This window comes from Haematobia irritans, chromosome 1 (assembly GCF_050003625.1).
Source record: "Haematobia irritans isolate KBUSLIRL chromosome 1, ASM5000362v1, whole genome shotgun sequence".
NCBI lineage: Eukaryota > Metazoa > Arthropoda > Insecta > Diptera > Muscidae > Haematobia > Haematobia irritans.
Genome location: NC_134397.1, coordinates 91,544,765 through 91,568,824, shown reverse-complemented (window position 1 = coordinate 91,568,824; position 24,060 = coordinate 91,544,765). Strand labels below are relative to the sequence as shown.

Genomic DNA, 24,060 nt, shown 5'->3' with positions numbered 1-24,060 from the left:
GGCCTGGCCGAACTCACGGCCGTATATACTTGTTAACTACTTGAGGTTGTCTAACTTCAAGTGAAAACATGAGCATTCGTGTATAAAAAAAAAAAAAAACTTCTCAATCAAGCCATAGCTTGATCGCCCAAGCTGTAGACACGTTTCGATGTCCAACGAAATTTTATTAGAGCTTCCCAACATTATGACATTTTGCTTCGATCATAGTTTGAAAATGTATCACTTAAATTTCTATATAACCGTTTTCTAGTCTGCAGCGCATAATGATAAGCTTCATTGCTTTTTGAGATTTTTTTTTTATGTACATACCAATTATTTCTATAGCGATTGCATTTAATTTTTATTGGAATTCTAAAAAGAGGAACGTTCGCCGTTAGACAAATATGCAGAACAATTTTGTGAATTTTTGTTTGTATTTTTTTCTCATATTTCTAACAAGAACATTTTGATTCGAATACAGTATCAGTACACATCTGAACGCCGCAAGAAATCTTTGAGTTAACAGTTCATTTTGAGAAGTACAGAAGGTAACGAAAACTTTTGAAGTGAATGAAAACATGAAGTGAAATAAGGTTTCTTTAAAATGTTTTTTCAAAAAAGGAAAAAATATCTACGTTATATAATAAAAAACATTACAAACCAATATGAATAGTACACGCAGAGAAGGAATATGATCACCTCAAACATGTTTTAAGAGCAAAGTGTTATTTTTGTATGGTGACCATGTAATATGTTTGTCACTAAAATGTTATTTTCTCGTCAAATATAACCTGCTTGCCGAAATCAGATACATGATTTCCGAGAAAATAACATGGTTGCGAAAACCATGTTACATTGTCACCACCCAAAAATAACATTTTGCTCTTAAAACATGTTTGAGTTGATCATATTCCTTCTCTGGGTGTATTCAGATAATTGTGGATTTATATGGACAGTGCAAATGAAAAACAGATCCAATTAAAGGACACTAACGTAACCGATACAATTTAGAGATATCATAAAATAATAAAATATTGTGTGTGATACAAAGCAAAACAGCATTCAAAGATATTATATGTTTTTCAATACATTATTTCAAAGACGTTTTTTGCTTGAAACGTAGCATAACTGTTACTTTTAGTTGAGACTGAATTCGGAAATTGAAGTAGTCGTCATTAACATGCTTTTAATGTTGTGATAGCATGTTAGGAAAAAAGCTAAAAATGTTAATAAATTAAAACTTATTTCCTCGAATTAAGTACGACAAATTCAAATTTAAAAGAGAATTGTGTCTGAAATGTATCCTTACGCTAAAAAAAAAACTGAATTCTTTATTTCACTAAAGCAAATTTAACTTTATTGTAGTTCATGGAATTATTATGTTTGGAGAAAGTTTCCTTTACTCTAATAATTTTTTGCGTACGTTAGTTAAACTAACTAAAACAAGAGAAAAAAATTATACATAAATTAGGTATAAAGATTTACTAAATTCGTATTTGTCAAAACATAGTTCATTATTTCTTTAAACTTGCAAATTTTACTAGAAATGCGTTAATCATGAACTTCGTATGTCACTAAAGACATTCTTGCAATTTTGAACTCCATTTTTTTAAATTACAAAATTTTCTTTAACAAGTGAAAAGACTTAATTAGGTCTAATAAATTTTCTTAAATTTGTCGAAAAATATTTACTTATTTTTGTGATATCGTGATGCCAGCGTTTATAATACTGTTTAGTTAAAATTTTCAAAAAATATTAAAAATTTTCTAAAATAAACCAAAAGATTTCTTCCTGGTGGGTTCACTGTTTTTTCAGTGTACTTCAAATCTCCGCTTCTTGGGCTGGGAATCAATACCAAAATCATTAGTGTAGAGACAAAATCTTTTGAACCGGGCATGTTTTTTTAGTAGTTTTTTAGTGTCGCGTGAGTGCATTTTTTGAGACCAAATAATTCAGTGGAAGGATCAATATATCAATTCGATGTGAAAACATGTACACACGACCGAAAGTTCGACCTGAATTGCGCACAAAGTTCCACTAAAGACAGGCATCCACAATCGAATTACTTGGGTTGTGGGTTAAGATACCGATAAGGCTTAAGATACCGTTTGTCCAGACGGGGAATAAAATCATGGATAATTCAGTTTGTACGCAACCACCAATGTGCCATGTAGCTCTTATTGTTATAACAATAAGATATATCGGCAAACAAAGCACAAGCAATGCATGCAACCATATTGTTCTATTTATATACAAGATTGTTGTGTACACCCAAGTATATTTAGAGTTTCAAGTCGATAATTGCTTTCGTTCAGAACCCAGCAAAAAAGCGTCGCCGAAAAAGTACTGAAAATGTTCTTTTTGGATCCGGAAGTGGTGCAAAATTGGCGCAGAAGCGACGAATTTAAAATGGGTTTGTCATAGGACGGATGTCCACCATTTCAACAGTCGTTGCACTGAATTTGAATCACTTTTTAAGTTGTGACCAGAATTCAGTGTTTTGGATATGAATTAAAAAATTTTGTGATATTTTGCCAAACAAATAATTTTTATATTTTTTCTGATTGACAATGCATTCTTACGCTTGTCTGAAACGTTTGACCTCAAATATTTTCAAAAATTCGAAATTTTTTGTAGAATGGATTTAGCACTTTTATCGACAAAATTTGATTAATTTGCTCCATTTTATTAATTCTTAATCTGGTTTTAATCTGAAACAAAACAAGTACATACGGCCGTAAGTTCGGCCAGGCCGAAGCTTATGTACCCTCCATCATGGATTGCGTAGAAACTTCTTCTAAACTCTGCCACCCACAATCGAATTACTTAAGTTGCGGTAACGCTTGCCGATGGCAAGGTATCTTATAACCTCCTAACACCATCTTCTAAATTGTATGTAAGTCCATACGTGGTATATATTAAATGAAAAAAGATCTATCCAATACGTATATAATTCAGTTTGACAAAGTAGACATAAAATTTTGACAAAATTTTCTACAGAAATAAAATTTTAACAAAATTTTCTATAGAAATAAAATTTTCACAAAATTTTCTATAGAAATAAAAATTTTCACAAAATTTTCTATAGAAAGAAAATTTTGACATAAATGTCTACAGAAATAAAATTTTAACAAAATTTTCTATAGAAATAAACTTTTGACAAAATTTTCTATAGAAATAAAATCTTGGTAGATTATTTTTGGCTCGAGTGGCAACCATGATTATGAACCGATATGGACCAATTTTTGTGTGATTGGACCAATTTTGGTATGGTTGTTAGCGACCATATACTAACACCACATTCCTAATTTGAACCGGATCGGATGAATTTTGCTCCTACAAGAGGCTCCGGAGGTCAAATCTGGAGAACGTTTTATATGGGGGCTATATATAATTATGGACCGATATGGACCAATTTTTGCACGGTTGCTAGAGACCATATACCAATACCATGTACCAAATTTCAGCAGGATCGGATGAAATTTGCTTCTCTTAGAGGTTCCGCAACCCAAATCTGGGGATCGGTTTATATGTGCGCTATATATAATTATGGACCGATGTGGACCAATTTTTGCACGGTTGCTAGAGACCATATACAAATACCATGTACCAAATGTCAGCTGGATCGGATGCAATTTACTTCTCTTTGAGGCTTCGCAAGCCAAATCTGGAGATCGGTTTATATGGGGGCTATATATAATTATGGACCGATGTGGACCAATTTTTGCATGATTGTTAGAGACCATATACCAACACCATGTACCAAATTTCAGCCGGATCGGATGAAATATGCTTCTCTTAGAGGCTCCACAAGCCAAATCTGGGGATCGGTTTATATGGGGGCTATATATAATTATGGACCGATATGGACCAATTTTTGCATGGTTGTTAGAGACCATACACCAACACCATGTACCAAATTTCAGCCGGATCGGATGACATATGCTTCTCTTAGAGGCTCCACAAACCAAATCTGGGGATCGGTTTATATGGGGGCTATATATAATTATGGACCGATGTGGACCAATTTTTGCATGATTGTTAGAGACCATATACCAACATCATGTACCAAATTTCAGCCGGATCGGATGAAATTTGCTTCTCTTTGAGGCTCCGCAAGCCAAATCTGGGGATCGGTTTATATGGGGGCTATATATAATTATGAACCGATGTCGACCAATTTTTGCATGATTGTTAGAGACCATATACTAACACCATGTACCAAATTTCAGCCGGATCGGATTAAATATGCTTATCTTAGAGGCTCCACAAGCCAAATCTGGGGATCGGTTTATATGGGGGCTATATATAATTATGAACCGATATGGACCAATTTTTGCATGGTTGTTAGAGACCATATATCAACACCATGTACCAAATTTCAGCCGGATCGGATGAAATATGCTTCTGTTAGAGGCTCCACAACCCAAATCTGAGGGTCCCTTTATATGGGGGCTATACGTAAAAGTGGACCGATATGGCCCATTTTCAATACCATCCGACCTACATCGATAACAACTACTTGTGCCAAGTTTCAAGTCGATAGCTTGTTTCGTTCGGAAGTTAGCGTGATTTCAACAGACGGACGGACGGACGGACGGACGGACGGACGGACGGACGGACGGACATGCTTAGATCGACTCAGAATTTCACCACAACCCAGAATATATATACTTTATGGGGTCTTAGAGCAATATTTCGATGTGTTACAAACGGAATGACAAAGTTAATATACCCCCATCCTATGATGGAGGGTATAAAAAGTTAAAATTACCCATTAACAAGTATATACAGCAGTAAGCTCGGCCATGAATCAAATACAAAAGTTTCCTTTGAAAATTTCAGGGAGGTTTGATGAGAGATATTTTCCCAAGCAGATCAGTTCAACCAGTACGCTTCCCGAAGATAAATGTAGAGATTTTACCTATGAAGACTAGATTAGATTCTGGATTTATAACAACCATTTTTTGATTGAGTTTTAGAGGAATCAGAAACATCTCTTGTAATTGTGCAAGAAAATGATGAAATAACGCCTTGATTTGAAATCTAAAGTCTGTAGATTTTTATCCCAATTATTTAAATGATTACTAGAAGTAAAATCTGGAAATTTTGCATTCATTTTCAAGCAATTTTCAAGATCAGTGCATCTCCTTTACCCTCAAGATCTGAAATCGGTCTATATGGAGCCTTACCAAATGGACCGATAAAACTACATCTATACACTTTTTTGTGGGTCTAAAATGCCAGTATATTTTAACTTTGTGGCAAATCGGATAAAAACTACAATTCTAAATCTAAATCTACAATTCTAAACCTAAAGACCCTAGGAGTTACATAGGGAGATTGGTCTAATGGAGGTTATGCCAAAAACATGGAGGGATACACACAATATTCTGCACATCTAATTGAAGTTCTAGAATCTAGACCCCAAATCGGGGCTATATCAAAAACTGTACCGACACACAGATTTCCAATTTCAGGCAAATTGGATAGAAACTATGAATTCTAGAAGCCCAAGAAGTAAAATCAGGAGATCGGTTTATATGGGGGCTATATCAAAACATGGACCGATAATCACCAGTTTCGGCTCACCTCGTTATGACCTTGCAAATTTCAGGCAAATTGGATAAAAACTACGGATTCAAGAAGCCCAAGAAGTAAAATCGGGAGATCGGTATATATGGGGGCTATATCAAAACATGGACCGATACTCACCATTTTCGGCACACCTTTATATGGGGGCTATATCAACACATGAACCGGTACTCTCCATTTTCGGCACACCTTTTTATGGCTCTTGAATACCTCTAGATATCAAATTTCAGGAAAATTGTATAAAAATACGGATTCTAGAAGCCCAAGCAATAAATTCGCGAGATCGGTCTATATGGGGGCTATATAAAAACATGAATCGGTACTCTCCATTTTCGGCACACCTCTTTACGGTCCTAGAATACCTCTAGATTTCCAATTTCAGGCAAATTGAGTAAAAACTACGAATTCTAGAAGCCGAAGAAGTAAATTCGGGGGAACGGTCTATATGGGGTCTACACTAAAATACGGACCGATAATCACCAGTTTCGGCACACCCCGTTATGACCTTGGAATACCTCTAGATATCCAATTTCAGGCAAATTGGATAAAAACTACGTATTCTAGAAGCCCAAGAAGTAAAATCGGGAGATCGGTCTATATGGGGGCTATATCAAAACAATAACCGATACTCACCATTTTTGGCACACCTCTTTATGGTTCTAAAATATCTCTAAATTTCCAATTTCAGGCAAATTGGGCAAAATGTACGGTTTCTGTATGCCCAAGACCCCAAATCGGTCGGTTTATATGGGGACTATATCAAAACCTGGGCCGATATAGCCTATGTTCGAACTTGACCTGCCTGCAGACAAAAGACGAGTTTGTGCAAAAATTTAGCACGAGTGCTTCATTCTTGAAGACTGTAGCGTGATTACAACAGACAGACGGACATGGCTATATCGTCTTAAAATTTCTCCCTGATCAAGAATATACTTTATATAGTCGGAAATCGATATTTCCATGTCTTACAAATGGAAGAACAAACTTATTATACCTCTATCACCATTCTATGGCTGTGGGTATAAAAATATGAAAAAAAGCGAGTTATAAACAAGTATATACAACACTAAGTTCGGCCGGGCCGGATCTTAAATACCCACCACCATGAACCAAATATTAGGATTTCCTTTGAAATTTCAGGATGGCTTGAGGACACTTCCCGAAGATAAATTTAAAGATTTCACCTATGAGGACTATATCAGATTCTGGATTTATAAGAACCATTTTTGTTTGAGTTTTAGAGGAATCATTAACATCTCTTGTAAGTGTGCAACACAATTCATTTGAAATCTTAAATCTGTAGAAGTAAAATCTGGAAATTTTACATTGAGTTTCAAGCAATTTTCATGATCGGTGCGCCTTCTACACGCTCATGAAGTGAAGTCGGTCTATATGGAGGCATTACCAAATGGACCGATAAAAACTTAATCCAATACACGTTTTTGTGAGCCAAAAATACCAGAATATTTAAAATTTCAGGCAAATCAGATAAAAACTATGGTTTCTAAAAACCCAAGGAGTTAAATCGGGAGATCGTTCTTATTGGGGCTATACTAAAATATGGACCGATACTCACCGTTTTCGGAACACCTCTTTATGACCCGAAAATACCCCTAGATTTCAGGCAAATAGGATAAAAACTTCGGATTCTAGAAGCCCAAGAAGTAAAATCGGGAAATCGGTCTATATGGGGGCTATACCAAAATATGGACCGATACTCACCATTTTCGGCACACCTCTTTATGGTCCTAAAATACCTCTAGATTTCCAATTTCAGACAAATTGGATAAAAACTACGGTTTCTATAAGCCCAAGACCCCAAATCGGGAGGTCGTTTTATATGGGGACCATACCAAAACATGGACCGGTACTCACAATTATTGGCACACGTATTTGTGGTCCTACAATACCTCTAGATTTCCAATTTTAGGTAAATTGAATAAAAACTGCGGTTTCTATAAGCCCAAGAAGTAAAATCGGGAGATCGGTCTATATGGGGGCTATACCAAAACATGGACCGATACCCACCATTTTTGAGACACCTCTTTATGGTCATAAAATACTTCTAGATTTCAAATTTCAGGCAAATTGGATAAAAAATACGATTTCTATAAGCCCAAGACCCCAAATCGGGCGGTCGGTTTATATGGGGACTATATCAAAACCTGGACCGATATAGCCCATCTTCGAACTTGACCTGCCTGCAGACAAAAGACGAGTTTGTGCAAAATTTCAGCACGATTGCTTCATTATTGAAGACTGTAGCGTGATTTCAACAGACAGACAGACGGACATCGTTATATCGTCTTAGAATTTCTCCCTGATCAAGAATATATATACTTTATATAGTCGGAAATCGATATTTCGATGTGTTACAAACGGAATGACAAACTTATTATACCCCCGACACCATTCTATGTTGGTGGGTATAAAAATTGAATTAAAAGGACTTCCTGTGTAGTTAAAATAAAGAACATCTTTAGGAGGACACTTTTGGAAGTGTTTTTAAAGTTGTGCTTCCTATTCAACCGTCGAACGGAACGGACGTGTTTTTTCAATAGCGGATAAACTCATAGTAATAGGTACCTACTACGAATTTCAAGTGTGGTGGGATATTAAGCCACCATGCAGCGAAATTCCAAGTCATCCACTGGGTTGCTAACTTCAGGGCCCAGTGGACGGGTATCGACTGGAGTTATAAATCTGGGCAATGACCAAGAGTTAGGCCCAATTAGTCGACCTGTAGACGGGTCGACAGGTGGCGACACACTGACAAGTCGAACTTTTTCTAAGGTAACGACATCAAAAGGAGGTAATCCCTCACGAAAGAGATTCAAGGAACGCAGAAATGCTTTGTTTATCCTAAAGAAGTTAGGATCAGTCGACCCAAGCACGTTGTCGGCTAAACAAAGCGATTCCTTAAAATGGGCTCAAGGAATTCTTGAGACTGGAAAAAGGGAACGATCGCCGGATGAGCTGCCATCCTCCAAAAGGGATCAAAGATCGTTTGCCTCAGTTGCTAAAGATAGCCTTGTGATGGCTATCATTAATAAAGGAGCATTGGACGGTATGGTTCCAAAGCAAAAATGGGGGGAAATTGAGAATGCTCTATCTGTCGTCTACTCACAGGTACTGGAAAAGTTTCCCGGCCCAGATCCTCGACACCAAGAGGCTGGTTGGTATCAAGGACGATTTAAGCTAGTCGCATTTGAGGACCAGAGGTCTATAGAATGTTTTAAAGCTGCTCTGATACTAATTGGTGAAGTTTGGGAAGGAGCTGCTCTAGAGTTAGTCGAGAAGAAAGACATACCGGCTAGACCTAGAGCACATGCCTGGATACCTGCAAACCCTTCTGACCCTGAATCTATTTTAAATAGACTGAAACGATGCAATCCAGATCTTCCAACAGCTGATTGGAAGGTTGGCCGTTTGGATGAAGTGGATGGACCAAGACGGCATGCAGTGTTTATATTGAACACTCAGTCTTTGCCACATCTGGCAAAGTCCCAGGGCCGTGTATGTTATGGCTTTCATTATATCCAAATGAAGGTGTATAAAAACGATCAGCTAAAGGATTCAGAAATGGACAAGCCTCTGTCTGAATCAGAAGTAAGCGGATCCTCTTGCGAAGTCGAGGGAGATACCAAAGTTGAAGACATGGATAGATACCGTATGCGTGAGGAGGCTTCTATTGCCTCAGAACTCACCAAAGTCGAACCTATGGTTATTGCGAGAGTCACCGATATCTCTGAAGAGGACATTCTTGATGACTCGATCGAAGCGGCTGATGTGACGGTTGTTGAAAATCTCGATGGTCCTACGGATCCTCCAGATAAATCTTCATCATTGTAAGGCTGCATGTGCTGCCTTAAAAGTTCTCCTGATGAAAGGGGACATAGATATAGTTCTTATTCAAGAACCATATGTTTACAAAAACAAAATATGTGAATTAAGTACTCCGGGGTTCAAACTATTGCAGTATACTGGTAATGATGTAAATCGAGCCTGTATAATTGCTAAAAACGAGCTCAATTTGTTTCTGCTTCCCTCAATGTGCAATACAGACACTGTCGTTGCAAGTTTAGAAATAGCCAAATGCAAATATTGGGTATCTTCGGTCTACATGGGGCATGACAGGGAGATGCCTCCATATGCCGTTAAGACCTTAGTGGAGGAGTCACTGAAAACAAAGGCGAAACTCATTATGGGATGCGATGCGAATGCACATCATAGTATATGGGGAAGTAGTGATACTAATGCAAGGGGAGAGTCGCTAATAGAGTTTATTTTGCGTACTAATCTGGTAGTTTGCAACAAGGGAGATGTCCCAACCTTTGTCACTAAAAACAGGCAAGAGGTTTTGGACATCACCTTGGCCTCGCAAGAACTAAATGAAATGATATCTGAGTGGCAGGTTTTAAGTGAACACAGCTTCTCAGATCATCGCTACATCAGTTTCAAATTTGATGTTCATATCACCAAGATCATATTTCCGCCAAATGTTAGGAAAGCTGACTGGAATAGGTATAGGGAATCGTTCAATATGATGATACCGGAAATAACAGAGACAAATATGAGAAATGTGCAAGATATCGAACACGCAGTGGAGCGGATTACTAAGGCCTTCAACATCTCACTGAAAGCTGCATGCCCTAGAGGAAAGCCAAGGGGGAAACATCGACCACCATGGTGGTCTACGGAATTAAGTAATATGAGGAAATCCTGCAGGAAGCTCTTTAACAAGGCAAAGTCCACCAGAGCCCCTGAGGACTGGGACGCTTACAAGAAGAATCTGAGAGGATACAAGCGAGAACTGAGAAAGGCTCAGCATAACTCTTGGAATGCTTACTGCAGCAGTATTGAGAATACGTCCGAGGCTTCCAGACTACGGAAGGTTCTAGCATCCACCAACTCCGCTCCAGGTTTCATTAAAACATCGGAGGGCAATTGGACAACGTCCAGTAAGGAGACGCTGGAGGTACTATTGGACACACATTTTCCTGGAAATCAGACGGTTGAACCATGTACTGGCGGTGCCACAGTTGCTCAGCGGTCGTTTCCTGTCGAGGAAATTGTATCGGAAACTAGAATAAGATGGGCGCTAAATAGCTTTGGACCATTCAAATCCCCTGGACCTGATGGAATTACTCCGGCGGAGTTACAAGCTGTAACTGACAAAATTATCCCCTGGTTGTCGGTGATATATAAAGGATGTATCAACTTATCATATATCCCAGGAAAGTGGAGGGAAACAAAAGTCGTTTTCATACCTAAAGCGGGAAAAGCCTCTCACTCGAGGGCGAAGGATTTCCGACCAATCAGCTTATCCTCATTCCTACTTAAGACTCTGGAGAGGATGATAGATATTTATCTTAGAACTAGCATCGATTCAAGTTTGTTCTCGAAACGACAGCATGCATACTCGAAGGGCAGGTCTACTGAGACCGCACTACATGAACTAGTCAGCTTTATTGAAAGCTCACTATCTGTCAAAGAATACACAATCGTGGCGTTTCTAGACATCGAAGGGGCGTTCAATAATGTCCATCCGAGCTCGATATTAAATGGACTGACAACTCTGAATGTTGATCCATGTATACTCAGGCTGTTAGACGAACTGCTAATGAAGAGACGTATTTCAGCCACACTAGGACAAGCAAACATACAAAGGTATGTGAACAGAGGCACTCCCCAAGGAGGAGTCCTATCACCTCTTCTTTGGAATGTTGCTATAAATAGCCTTCTGGTTACTCTAGAAAAAGAAAGGATAAAAGTGGTGGCATACGCAGATGATGTGGCTCTGGCAGTCAGGGGAAAATTCCCATCCACAATCAGAGATATTATTCAGAGGGCCCTCCGGATGACTGAGAAATGGGCGAAAGACAATGGTCTTGGGGTAAATCCTGCAAAGACAGAATTAGTCATGTACTGCAACGATCGCAAAACTCCCACGGTTAGGCCTATTTCCTTAGGGGGTATTGAAATTCCCTTTGGTGAATGTGCAAAATACCTTGGCGTTATTTTGGACAGGAAGCTGAACTTTAAGCTTAATATTGAAGAAAGGGCGAGAAAGGCAACTGTAGCTTTGTACTCGTGCAAAAAGGCAATAGGAAAAAAGTGGGGACTGAAACCAAAAATTGTGCATTGGCTATACACGGCAGTGGTTAGACCTATAATGCTATATGGTGTTGTAGTCTGGTGGCCGGCACTTCAGAAACCGACTTGTTTAGATAAAGTTCAGCGTATGGCGTGTTTGTGTATTTCAGGCGCATTCAGCAAGACAGGAACAAATTCCCTTAATGTCGTGCTGCATCTATTGCCTTTAGACATTTTGGCCAAACAGTCAGCTGCAACAACGGCTGTGCGGTTGCGCGAACTATCGCTGTGGTCGGAAAAAGGTTACGGTCACAGTTCTGTCCTCAAAACAATGCCAGATGTGCCTAACGTAGTGGATTACACTTTGGCGAGTCCACTTTTCGACAAAAAGTTTGAGACTCTAATCCCCAACAGTGAGGCGTGGTGCACACAGACCCCGGGGAATAAAGAATATATAGATTTCTACACTGATGGCTCCAAATTGGATGGACAAGTGGGGTTCGGAGTATATTCTAATGATCTGGAACTTCGAATAGCGAAAAGATTACCTAATCACTGTAGTGTTTTTCAGGCTGAAATATTAGCAATAAGAGAGGTGGCGAATTGGCTGAGAAGTAATGTTCCAAAAAATGTGGGCATTAATATATACTCAGACAGTCAACCTGCAATAAAATCCTTGGACTCTGTGTTCCTCAACTCGAAAACGGCCATCGACTGCCGCAAATCTCTCAATGAGATGGCTGAGCAGTACAATATTCACCTAATATGGGTGCCTGGCCATAGGAACATACCGGGGAACTGCGAAGCGGATGAGTTGGCAAGGCTAGGGACTACCTTACATATTCCAGGGGAACTAGAATTTGTTGGTATGCCCCTAGCTACCTGCAAGCTCATGCTGCGTGAGAAGGCTGTTATGATGGCAAATGTTCGATGGGAGAATTGCAAGGGTTGTAACGACACCAAGCAAATATGGCCCCATTTCAACTTAAACCGCACACTAGATATGCTAATGTTCTCGAGACGTCAGATATCACTCCTGATATCTGCTATAACGGGTCGCTGCCTGATAGGCGATTTTGCAAAAACTATTGGCGCGAAGTATAATGACTATTGTATGAGCTGTCATGATGCGGAGGAAAAAGAATCAATTAAACACCTCTTGTGTGAGTGTCCTGCATTTTGTGTAAAGCGCAAGCAACTTTTAGGAGCATATAGCTTCAGATTACTGGCGGATCTGGAAAACGTTAACTTAAGCAGTCTGCTACTGTTTTTGGAACAATCTGGTTGGTTCAACAAAGAAAAATAATCAAGAAGGTTCAGCGGTTAAAACTAGAAGTGCCCATATGTAATAGGTACTTTTAGTTAATGTGGTATCACAATGGACTGAATAGTCTAAGTGAGCCTGAATCTTAATCGGGCTGCCACTTTAACCTAACCTAACCTAAAGTTGTGCTTTTAGAAGAACTTCTAAATTATTTTGCTGGGAAGTCAACGTGTTTTCCACAGACGGATGAATAGCCGGACGGAAGGACATCGCAAGCTTGACACAGAATATTACCACGATCAACAAGAATATCTATACATTATGGGGTCTGGGAACAATTCGAAAGCTAGTATTCCCCTTCCTATGGTGGAGGGTACACAGAAAAAATAGGTTTTGTTAAATTTATCAAAAAAATTATTAAAAATTTGATAAACTTTTGCATTGACATTTTGAATTTCGTTACAGATTTTTATACCCTCCACCATAGGATGGGGGTATATTAACTTTGTCATTCCGTTTGTAACACATCGAAATATTGCTCTACGACCCCATAAAGTATATATATTCTGGGTCGTGGTGAAATTCTGAGTCGATCTAAGCATGTCCGTCCGTCCGTCCGTCTGTCCGTCTGTCCGTCTGTCCGGCTGTCCGTCCGTCTGTGGAAATCACGCTAACTTCCGAACGAAACAAGCTATCGACTTGAAACTTGGCACAAGTAGTTGTTATTGATGTAGGTCGGATGGTATTGAAAATCGGCCATATCGGACCACGTTTACGTATAGCCCCCATATAAACCGATCCCCAAATTTGGCTTGGGGAGCCTCCCGGAGCAGCAAAATTCATCCGATCCGGTTGGAATTTGGTACCTGATGTTAGTATACGGCCTCTAACAACCATGCAAAAATTGGTCCATATCGGTCCATAATTATATATAGCTCCCATATAAACCGATCCCCAGATTTGACCTCCGGAGCCTCTTGGAGGGGAAAAATTCATCCGATCCGGTTGAAATGTGGTACCTGATGTTAGTATACGGTCTCTAACAACCATGCAAAAATTGGTCCATATCGGTCCATAATTATATATAGCCCCCATATAAACCGATCCCCAGATTTGACCTCCGGAGCCTCTTGGAGGGGCAAGATTCATCCGATCCTGTTGAAATTTGGTACCTGATGTTAGTATACGGTCTCTAACAACCATGCAAAAATTGGTCCATATCGGTCCATAATTATATATAGCCCCCATATAAACCGATCCCCAGATTTGACCTCCGGAGCCTCTTGGAGGGGCAAGATTCATCCGATCCTGTTGAAATTTGGTACCTGATGTTAGTATACGGCCTCTAGCAACCATGCAAAAATTGGTCCATATCGGTTCATAATTATATATAGCTCCCATATAAACCGATCCCCAGATTTGAACTCCGGAGCCTCTCGGAGGAGCAAAATTCATCCGATCCAATTGAAATTTAGTACGTGGTGTTAGTATATAGTCTCTAACAACCATGCAAAAATTGGTCCATATCGGTTCATAATTATATATAGCTCCCATATAAACCGATCCCCAGATTTGACCTCAGGAGCCTCTTGGAGGAGCGAAATTCATCCGATCCAGTTGAAATACATGGTGTTAGTATATGGTATCTAACAACCATGTAAAAATTGGTCCATATCGGTCCATAATTATATATAGCAAAAGTCATCCGATGCGGTTGAAATTTGGTACATTTTGTCAATATATGGCCATAACAGCCATGTAAAAATTGGTCAATATCGGTCTTTAGTTATATATAGCCGATGACTTATTACACAAAAATTGGTCCATATCGCCAAAAATAATCTACCAGAACTTTATTTCCATAGAAAATTTTGTCAAATTTTATTACTATAGAAAGTTGTGTCAAAATTTCATTTCTATAGAAAGTTTTGTCAAACATTTATTTCTATAGAAATGTTTGTCAAAATTTTATTTCCATAGAAAGTTTTGTCGAAATTTTATTTTTATAGAAAATTTTGTAAAAAATTTATTTCTGTAGAAAATTTTGTCAACATTTTATTTCTATACAAAATTTTGTCAAGTTTTTATTTCTATAGAAAATTTTGTCAAAATTTTATTTCTATAGAAAATTTTGTCAAAATTTTATTTCTATAGAAAATTTTGTCAAGTTTTCATTTCTATAGAAAATGTTGTCAAACTATATTATATACGTATTTAATCGGCCTTTTTTTGTTTAATATATACCCCGTATGGGCTAACTTACAATTTAGAAGACAGTGTTAAAAAGTTTTACGATACCTTGCCATCGGCAAGTGTTATCGCAACCCAAGTAATTCGATTGTGGATGACAGCCTTTAGTAGAAGTTCCTACGCAATCCATGGTGGAGGGTACATAAGATTCGGCCTGGCCGAACTTACGGCCGTATATACTTGTTTATTTGATAAAAAATGTTGTGATATCAACGGCAAAATGTACGAGTATTTAATAATAATATGTTTGATAAAAAATATCCTTCTTCTGATAAAGATATTGTTATGATTTTATCAATTAGTTGGTCGAAAAAGAACATCAACTAATTAATAAATTTTATTTTTTATGTTGCGCACATACATTAGTTTGTAGCATCCAGAGAGAAAACTAAAAAAAGAAGTGATGTTCTCACTTTTCGTATGAGAATGTACAAAAGAATTTAGAAACCGTTAGTTTTTGGAAGCATCAAAAAATATTCTATTATTCCCATCAATTGTTGATTCATTTTTCTATCATTCATATCGTAACATTTAAACAGTGAACAAGCATTTTTAGTTTAGAAAAAATTGGAAGAAGTAAGTATTAGATGTTCATTTTGTGATTTAGTATTTATTGTGCTGCTAGTATTGTTACTAAGTTATTATTAATATCTTACAACTGTTAATCTTATTTACAGATTGGAAACGAGTTTGAGTTAAAACATCCAGCTGCCGCCGATTTGAATTCGAGATGGAATGAGTATTTAGTCAAAAATTATATTTGCAATGAAAACAACAATTCGAGTGTTTATTTATTTAATGTTACAATAAAAAAATGGATAAAATGCTTACGGCATTTTTATCGAGAGCAGGATTTTTTAATGTTGATAAATCGCTTTTTATCAAATTGTGTATTTTTTATTTATAGTAAACTTACAAATCTACTACAACCTAATTGTTGAATAGTGGATTTCTTTATCGGTTTTGTAAGTGATAAAATGACTACGATATTTTTGTTGAATAGTGGATTTCTTTTATCAGTTGAAACTAGAAAATTTTTTCGATAAAACAAGTTTATCGCAGGAAAATTTAAAAATATTTCGTTTGGATCTTCGTATTTTTTTATCAAATAATCTTTTTTTCTGTGTATAAAAAGTATGTTTGATGAAAATAAGCTATTTTAGTTGTCCCCTTTTTTACAAACGTCGTACCAAATACAACTTTTGGAAACCGAAATAATTAATTTTTTAAAAGAATGTTAGGTTTTGCAATAAGCAATAAACTTACGAGTATGAAAAAAATTCAAATGTAACAAAAAAACAACATTTGCGACAAAAATATCCCAAACGTATTTTTTTGCTTTAGAAAATTTTGCAAAGAACTTTGTTGCAAAGAAGATTTTGAAGAAATTTTATCACTCATTCCCTTTTTCCTTAGATGAGCTTTCGGGACGATTTTTACTTGAAAGAAGCCACACTTGTCAATCGTGCCCGTAGAGAATTGGCCAATGGAGTGGAAAAGGATCCAATTGATCGTTTAAGATTGATGTGCTTTACGCAGGGAGTTGGTGGTATATTGAATTTCGCCAGGTAATTAGAAATATATTAAAATGTCTCATATAAGAATTACACTAAGAAAAAATAAAAAAAGAAAATTCCGTTGCAATATCCTACCATAGTGTAGAATGAAGTTTTAGACAAACAATGTTTTCTTTTGATGTAAAGAAATCATATAAAAAACAAATAAAAATGGGCAATTTCGAATTTAAATGACTCTCGCTGGCGAGAACAAAAATCATGCACAGAAAAAATATCACCAAAGTATTTCCAATTAAAAAGTTGATTGAAGTTGAAAAAATTTTCAATTAATAAAGTAATTGATACAATCAACAAGATGGAAAGTTAATTAATTCAATGATTGCAAATTTTAAAATTTTTAATTAAAAAATTAATTGATACAGTTAGAAAAGGTGATAGATTTTTTTATTTTTAATTAAAATTTTATTTCAAGCAATGAATCTTGTAATTACAAACACAAAGTGAATTAAGAAAGTAATTGAAAATAGTTACGTTTTTAATTAAAAAATTTATTGAGGTTTGGAATCAATATCAATTTTTCTCAATTAATTAATTATGTTTTTAATCAAGTATTTTTTATGTCCAATTAAAACTGCGATCGATGCTTGTTTGTGATTGAAAACAGTTCAATTCAAAAATTAATTAGATCATTTAATTGCGTTATTGAATCAGATTTTTTGTGTGCTCCGATGGAAGCATTTAAGCTTCCCTTTTGTGCAATTATTTCATACAGGAGACAACTTAATAAAAAAAGAGGAAAGAGTTTGTCTTTGTGTGTGTTAAGCCGTATTTTGCTTATTTTAAATTTCTTATTTCATGAGATACAAAGGTGTTTTATTGTCACTAACTACAAATTTATCCTGTTATACAAATTTATAAAATAATTATCCTGAAGCAGTCTAATTTAAACATCGGTCCTTGGAAATTTGAGGTTATCTACTCACATTTTTTTTTTTTGATTTCAATCACGAAATTCGCGGATTTAATCATTTTTTTAATTGAAATGTCTTCAATCACGAAAATGATAGTATCAATCACCCATTTTGATTGAAAACCAACACGATTTTCAATTAAAAATTGAATTGACTTTTGTCACAGAATCAATTAATTGTGTGATTGAATCAATTAAAACAGTGATTGAAATTGACAAAAAAATTCAATAAAAAAATGTATATATTGTGTCCCCAAAATCTTATTTAGTTTTATTTGAAATAAAAAAAATATGCGTTTCTTATAAAATATATTCAATATTTTATTTTTGTTAATTATGCAATAGACAAAAGAAATTGGTTCTTGTCATTTGTGTGTTTTGTGAAAAAATAAACTGTATAAATCATTATCTTCCTTATCATAATAACCATGTCAGCATGCTCCTTCTAATATGTAGATGCGCCTTGATTTCCAATAAGTCAGCAACCTGTAAGCTAACTTAGTTTTTCTGAAAGTAAACAGAATAATTAGAACTTATTTTTGTTTAATCAAAAATTAATTTTGTTAAATATTACCCGAATTCTTAGTTCCTTAGTTATAATCTTCATTTGCCTTTATAGTCTTTTGGCATAAAAGGGCTCGGTTTAATTGAATTTTAGTAGCAATTCCTTTCCAAAATTTCCACACATTGAAATCGTCTATAAAAATCAATCAGAGACAAAAATAATAGCAAAGCAATGTAATATTTGGTATTATACCATATTGATGATACTTTGTAAATTCTGGAAATGAAAAAATATAAATGGAAAATACATATTTTATTATTTTCAAATATTTTTTGATATTTTTTAATCCAACAGAAAGAACTGTTTTACCATTACATAGAGATTGTATTGCTAGGAGTAAAAAAATAGAAGTAAAAGAAATTCTACAATTTTAAAAGTTTAACACGATAACCCGCCTTTTGATTGCAAAAATATTCTTATACTGTACTAACTGTTTTTATACCCTCCACCATAGGATGGGGGTATATTAACTTTGTCATTCCGTTTGTAACACATCGAAATATTGCTCTAAGACCCCATAAAGTATATATATTCTGGGTCGTGGTGAAATTCTGAGTCGATCTAAGCATGTCCGTCCGTCCGTCCGTCTGTCCGTCTGTCCGTCCGTCTGTGGAAATCACGCTAACTTCCGAACGAAACAAGCTATCGACTTCAAACTTGGCACAAGTAGTTGTTATTGATGTAGGTCGGATGGTATTGAAAATCGGCCATATCGGACCACGTTTACGTATAGCCCCCATATAAACCGATCCCCAAATTTGGCTTGGGGAGCCTCCCGGAGCAGCAAAATTCATCCGATCCGGTTGAAATTTGGTACCTGATGTTAGTATACGGCCTCTAACAACCATGCAAAAATTGGTCCATATCGGTCCATAATTATATATAGCTCCCATATAAACCGATCCCCAGATTTGACCTCCGGAGCCTCTTGGAGGGGAAAAACTCATCCGATCCGGTTGAAATGTGGTACCTGATGTTAGTATACGGTCTCTAACAACCATGCAAAAATTGGTCCATATCGGTCCATAATTATATATAGCCCCCATATAAACCGATCCCCAGATTTGACCTCCGGAGCCTCTTGGAGGGGAAAATTTCATCCGATCCTGTTGAAATTTGGTACCTGATGTTAGTATACGGCCTCTAACAACCATGCAAAAATTGGTCCATATCGGTTCATAATTATATATAGCTCCCATATAAACCGTTCCCCAGATTTGAACTCCGGAGCCTCTTGGAGGAGCAAAATTCATCCGATCCAATTGAAATTTAGTACATGGTGTTAGTATATGGTATCTAACAACCATGCAAAAATTGGTCCATATCGGTCCATAATTATATATAGCCCCCATATAAACCGATCCCCAGATTTGACCTCAGGAGCCTCTTGGAGGAGCGAAATTCATCCGATCCAGTTGAAATTTGGTACATGGTGTTAGTATATGGTATCTAACAACCATGCAAAAATTGGTCCATATCGGTCCATAATTATATATAGCCCCCATATAAACCGATCCCCAGATTTGACCTCCGGAGCCTCTTGGAGGGGAAAAATTCATCCGATCCTGTTGAAATTTGGTACCTGATGTTAGTATAAGGCCTCTAACAACCATGCAAAAATTGGTCCATATCGGTTCATAATTATATATAGCTCCCATATAAACCGTTCCCCAGATTTGAACTCCGGAGCCTCTTGGAGTAGCAAAATTCATCCGATCCAATTGAAATTTAGTACGTGGTGTTAGTATATAGTCTCTAACAACCATGCAAAAATTGGTCCATATCGGTTCATAATTATATATAGCTCCCATATAAACCGATCCCCAGATTTGACCTCAGGAGCCTTTTGGAGGAGCGAAATTCATCCGATCCAGTTGAAATTTGGTACATGGTGTTAGTATATGGTATCTAACAACCATGCAAAAATTGGTCCATATCGGTCCATAATTATATATAGCAAAAGTCATCCGATGCGGTTCAAATTTGGTACATTTTGTCAATATATGGCCTCTAACAGCCATGTAAAAATTGGTCAATATCGGTCTTTAGTTATATATAGCCGATGACTTATTACACAAAAATTGGTCCATATCGCCAAAAATAATCTACCAAAACTTTATTTCCATAGAAAATTTTGTCAAATTTTATTACTATAGAAAGTTGTGTCAAAATTTCATTTCTATAGAAAGTTTTGTCAAACGGCTATTTCTATAGAAATGTTTGTCAAAATTTTATTTCCATAGAAAGTTTTGTCAAAATTTTATTTTTATAGAAAATTTTGTAAAAAATTTATTTCTGTAGAAAATTTTGTCAACATTTTATTTCTGTACAAAATTTTGTCAACATTTTACTTCCATAGAAAATTTTGTCAACATTTTATTTCTATAGAAAATTTTGTCAAGTTTTTATTTCTATAGAAAATTTTGTCAAAATTTTATTTCTATAGCAAATTTTGTCAAGTTTTCATTTGTGTAGAAAATTTTGTTAAACTATATTATATACGTATTTAATCGGCCTTTTTTGTTTAATATATACCCCGTATGGGCTAACTTACAATTTAGAAGACAGTGTTAAAAAGTTTTACGATACCTTGCCATCGGCAAGTGTTATCGCAACCCAAGTAATTCGATTGTGGATGACAGCCTTTAGTAGAAGTACCTACGCAATCCATGGTGGAGGGTACATAAGATTCGGCCTGGCCGAACTTACGGCCGTATATACTTGTTTTAAATTAAAATGATGGATTGCCCAATTTGGCGAAATAAAATTGATCACTAAAGAAAATGAATTAAAAAATTTATTATTTTACACCGTTTAATATAAACAGGCTTCGATGGAAAACTGTATTCACATTTCACAATTACTTACCTTCAATAAATGTAGATTGTGTTCCATGTTTACAATACCGCAAAACACAAACGCAGGTAATTCCAAATGCATCCCTTAACCGCATGGCCATTTGTTGTTGCACATTCTATCTTTTTTTTCGACCCTTTCTTTTGACTTGTTATTGTATTCAAATATTTATGCACATGTTTCGAACGTAGAAGATAGAATTTTTCAATTTACGCGAAAAACAAAAACCCTACCATTCGTTACGAGTTACTTCCTCAGACTGATCTATCCATCAAGTGTTGTTGATGGAGATGCTCTTTCTCTCTATCGCTCAAAACCATTCAATTTCAATCACATGTTTAATTGGGAACGGAAAACATTTCAATCACGTTTGTAATTGAAAATTATTTCCGAATTGATTAACAACTTGATTGAATCAATTAATTATTAATTAATTTTAATTGGAAATGTAATAAATATCAATCATTGTTTAATTGGACTTTCTTCGGATTTGATTAAATAATTAATTGAATCAATTAACATATTAATTGAATCCGTTTCAAGATTCAATTAAGTCTTTAATTGAAAAAAATTTCGGTGATAATTTTTTTGTGTGTACAAAGCCTGTTGTTTTAAATCTAGTTGATTTATATCTCGTAACCTCCTTTTGTGTGGATACTAGGATGATTTCCATAAGCAGACAACTATCGCACAAAAATCTATGCTGACAAAAAGGTTTTCTTTTCTGAAAAACGAATTTTCAGGTAAACAAAGTTTTCTTTTGGCGCTACCTATAAAAGCAAATATAAAAGATTAGAACAATCGATACAACGCTTGTCATGAATTCGGATTTATTTTCTCTTAAAGAATATACTTTACAACAAAAGGGAATTTCGTTCGTTTCATAGTTTATGAACAATGTACATTTTTTAAATAACAATGAATAAAAATCAAGGAATGTTAAAAAAATATTTTATCTTTATGCCCATTTTTTTATTGTAATAGTAATATAATTTTTTTTTTGTTTAGAACCCTTCATTCCGAGAAAAATGATGGCAAAAAAGTCCTAACGCTTCAAGAATTTAAGGCAGCTGTAGATAAGAGTGGCTTAGAATGCAGTGAGGAAGATATTATGAAATTGTTTCATAACTTTAACGACGAATATCATGGTGGTGTCAATGTCGCCGAATTCCTCATGAAATTAAGGGTAAATAATAGAGATATACACAATTTCAGCTTTAATATCGCTTAATAATCATTCGAAATTCCCTATATCTCCACTAGCCCACTCTGTCCCGTTCACGCATGGAAATTATCGAGAAAGCTTTTTCAAAGGCCGATCCCAGGGGTGATGGTTTCATTTCTTTGAAACATTTAAAGAACATCTACAATGTAAAAGACCATCCCAAATATCTCAGTGGTGAATTGACGGAGAAGGATATTCTTTGTGATTTCCTGAAAACTTTCGATAATGGAGAAGAAAAACTGCGTGGAAAGATATACAAAGAAGATTTTGTAAATTACTATTGCAGTGTTAGTGCTTCGATTGATAGAGATGCTTATTTCGATTTGGTCATGCGCCGAGCCTACAAACTTTAAAGAAGTAAAAAATATCACTTCTAAATAAATTATCATTAGCAAATATTTAATTTTATTTATTGAATTTGCACAAGCTATGATAACACCAAAATAAAATTGGAAAAAAAAATGCCGGACTTAGTAATATTGAAGATTGTGATAGTCTACACGATTACTATTATATGATAATACGCTGAATAAAATTTAATGTAAAATTTGCAGGATTAGCATAAAAACTACTACTACTAAAAGTTACTCCTAAAAACTTATTCGATATAAAATTCGTATTTTCCCATTTTTGTAGTTCCCCAACACATTCAAAATGAGCACACCACCGATTATTACAATAAAAATATTATTTTGGAAGCTTTACATTACTTTTTGGGTTTATGTGGTCTTAAGGAGAAAACTTCCTAACTAAAGCAGAGTACTATGTTCAGTTTTCAAGCTGAAAACCAGCTTGTTTTCACGGTTACTTTTTATACCCTGCGCCACACTGCGGAACAGGGTATTATAAGTTAGTGCATATGTTTGTAACACCCAGAAGGAGACGAGATAGACACATGGTGTCTTTGGCAATAATGCTCAGGGTGGGTCCCTGAGTCGAAATAACCATGTCCGTCTGTCCGTCTGTCTGTGAACACATTTTTGTGATCAAAGTCTAGGTCGCAATTTAAGTCCAATCGCCTTCAAATTTGGCACATGTTCCTAATTTGTGTCAGAATAGAACCCTATTGATTTTGGAAGAAATCGGTTCAGATTTAGATATAGCTCCCATATATATCTTTCGCCCGATATGGATTAATATGGACCCAGCAGCCAGAGTTTTATACCGATTTGCTTGAAATTTTGTACAAACATAACACTTAGTCGTATAGTCAAGTGTGCAAAATTTGGTTGAAATCGGTTCAGATTTAGATATAGCTTCCATATATATGTTTTTCTGATTTCGACAAAAATGGTCAAAATACCAACATTTTCCTTGTTAAATCGCCACTGCTTAGTCGAAAGTTGTAAAAATTACTCTAATTTTCCTAAACTTTTAATACATATATATCGAGCGATAAATCATAAATAAACTTTTGCGAAATTTCCTTAAAATTGCTTCAGATTTAAATGTTTCGAAGTTTCTTTCAAAAATTGCTTCAGATTTAAATGTTTCCCATATTTTTTTACTAACATTATGTTCCACCCTAGTACATTAGCCGACTTAAATTTTGAGTCTATAGATTTTGTAAAAGTCTATCAAATTCTGTCCACATCGAGTGATATTTAAATGTATGTATTTGGGACAAACCCAATATGGTATAGAAAATTTAGATCTACAAAGTGGTGCAGGGTATAATATAGTCGGCCCTGCCCGACTTTAGACTTTCCTTACTTGTTTTAATTAACTAATTTAGAGATATA

The 24,060-nt window shown here is 35.8% G+C and overlaps 1 protein-coding gene across 1 annotated transcript; it reads left to right on the top strand.

Moving 5' to 3' along the window:
• The first annotated feature begins 443 nt into the window (after positions 1-443).
• Positions 444-23,022, top strand: LOC142240015 (calcyphosin-like protein). Its single transcript, XM_075311737.1, has 4 exons — positions 444-527; positions 16,602-16,753; positions 22,102-22,279; positions 22,357-23,022. The coding sequence occupies exons 2-4, from the start codon at positions 16,602-16,604 to the stop codon at positions 22,669-22,671; spliced, it is 645 nt and encodes a 214-aa protein (XP_075167852.1). The 5' UTR covers positions 444-527; the 3' UTR covers positions 22,672-23,022.
• Positions 23,023-24,060: the final 1,038 nt, after the last annotated feature.

Excerpts from the sequence above, each read along its gene's own strand:
- LOC142240015 (XM_075311737.1), top strand. The coding sequence starts at position 16,602 with ATGAGCTTTCGGGACGATTTTTACTTGAAAGAAGCCACACTTGTCAAT. Across the intron at positions 16,754-22,101 it reads GGTATATTGAATTTCGCCAG|AACCCTTCATTCCGAGAAAA; the intron begins GTAATTAGAAAT and ends TTTTTTGTTTAG. Across the intron at positions 22,280-22,356 it reads AATTCCTCATGAAATTAAGG|CCCACTCTGTCCCGTTCACG; the intron begins GTAAATAATAGA and ends TATCTCCACTAG.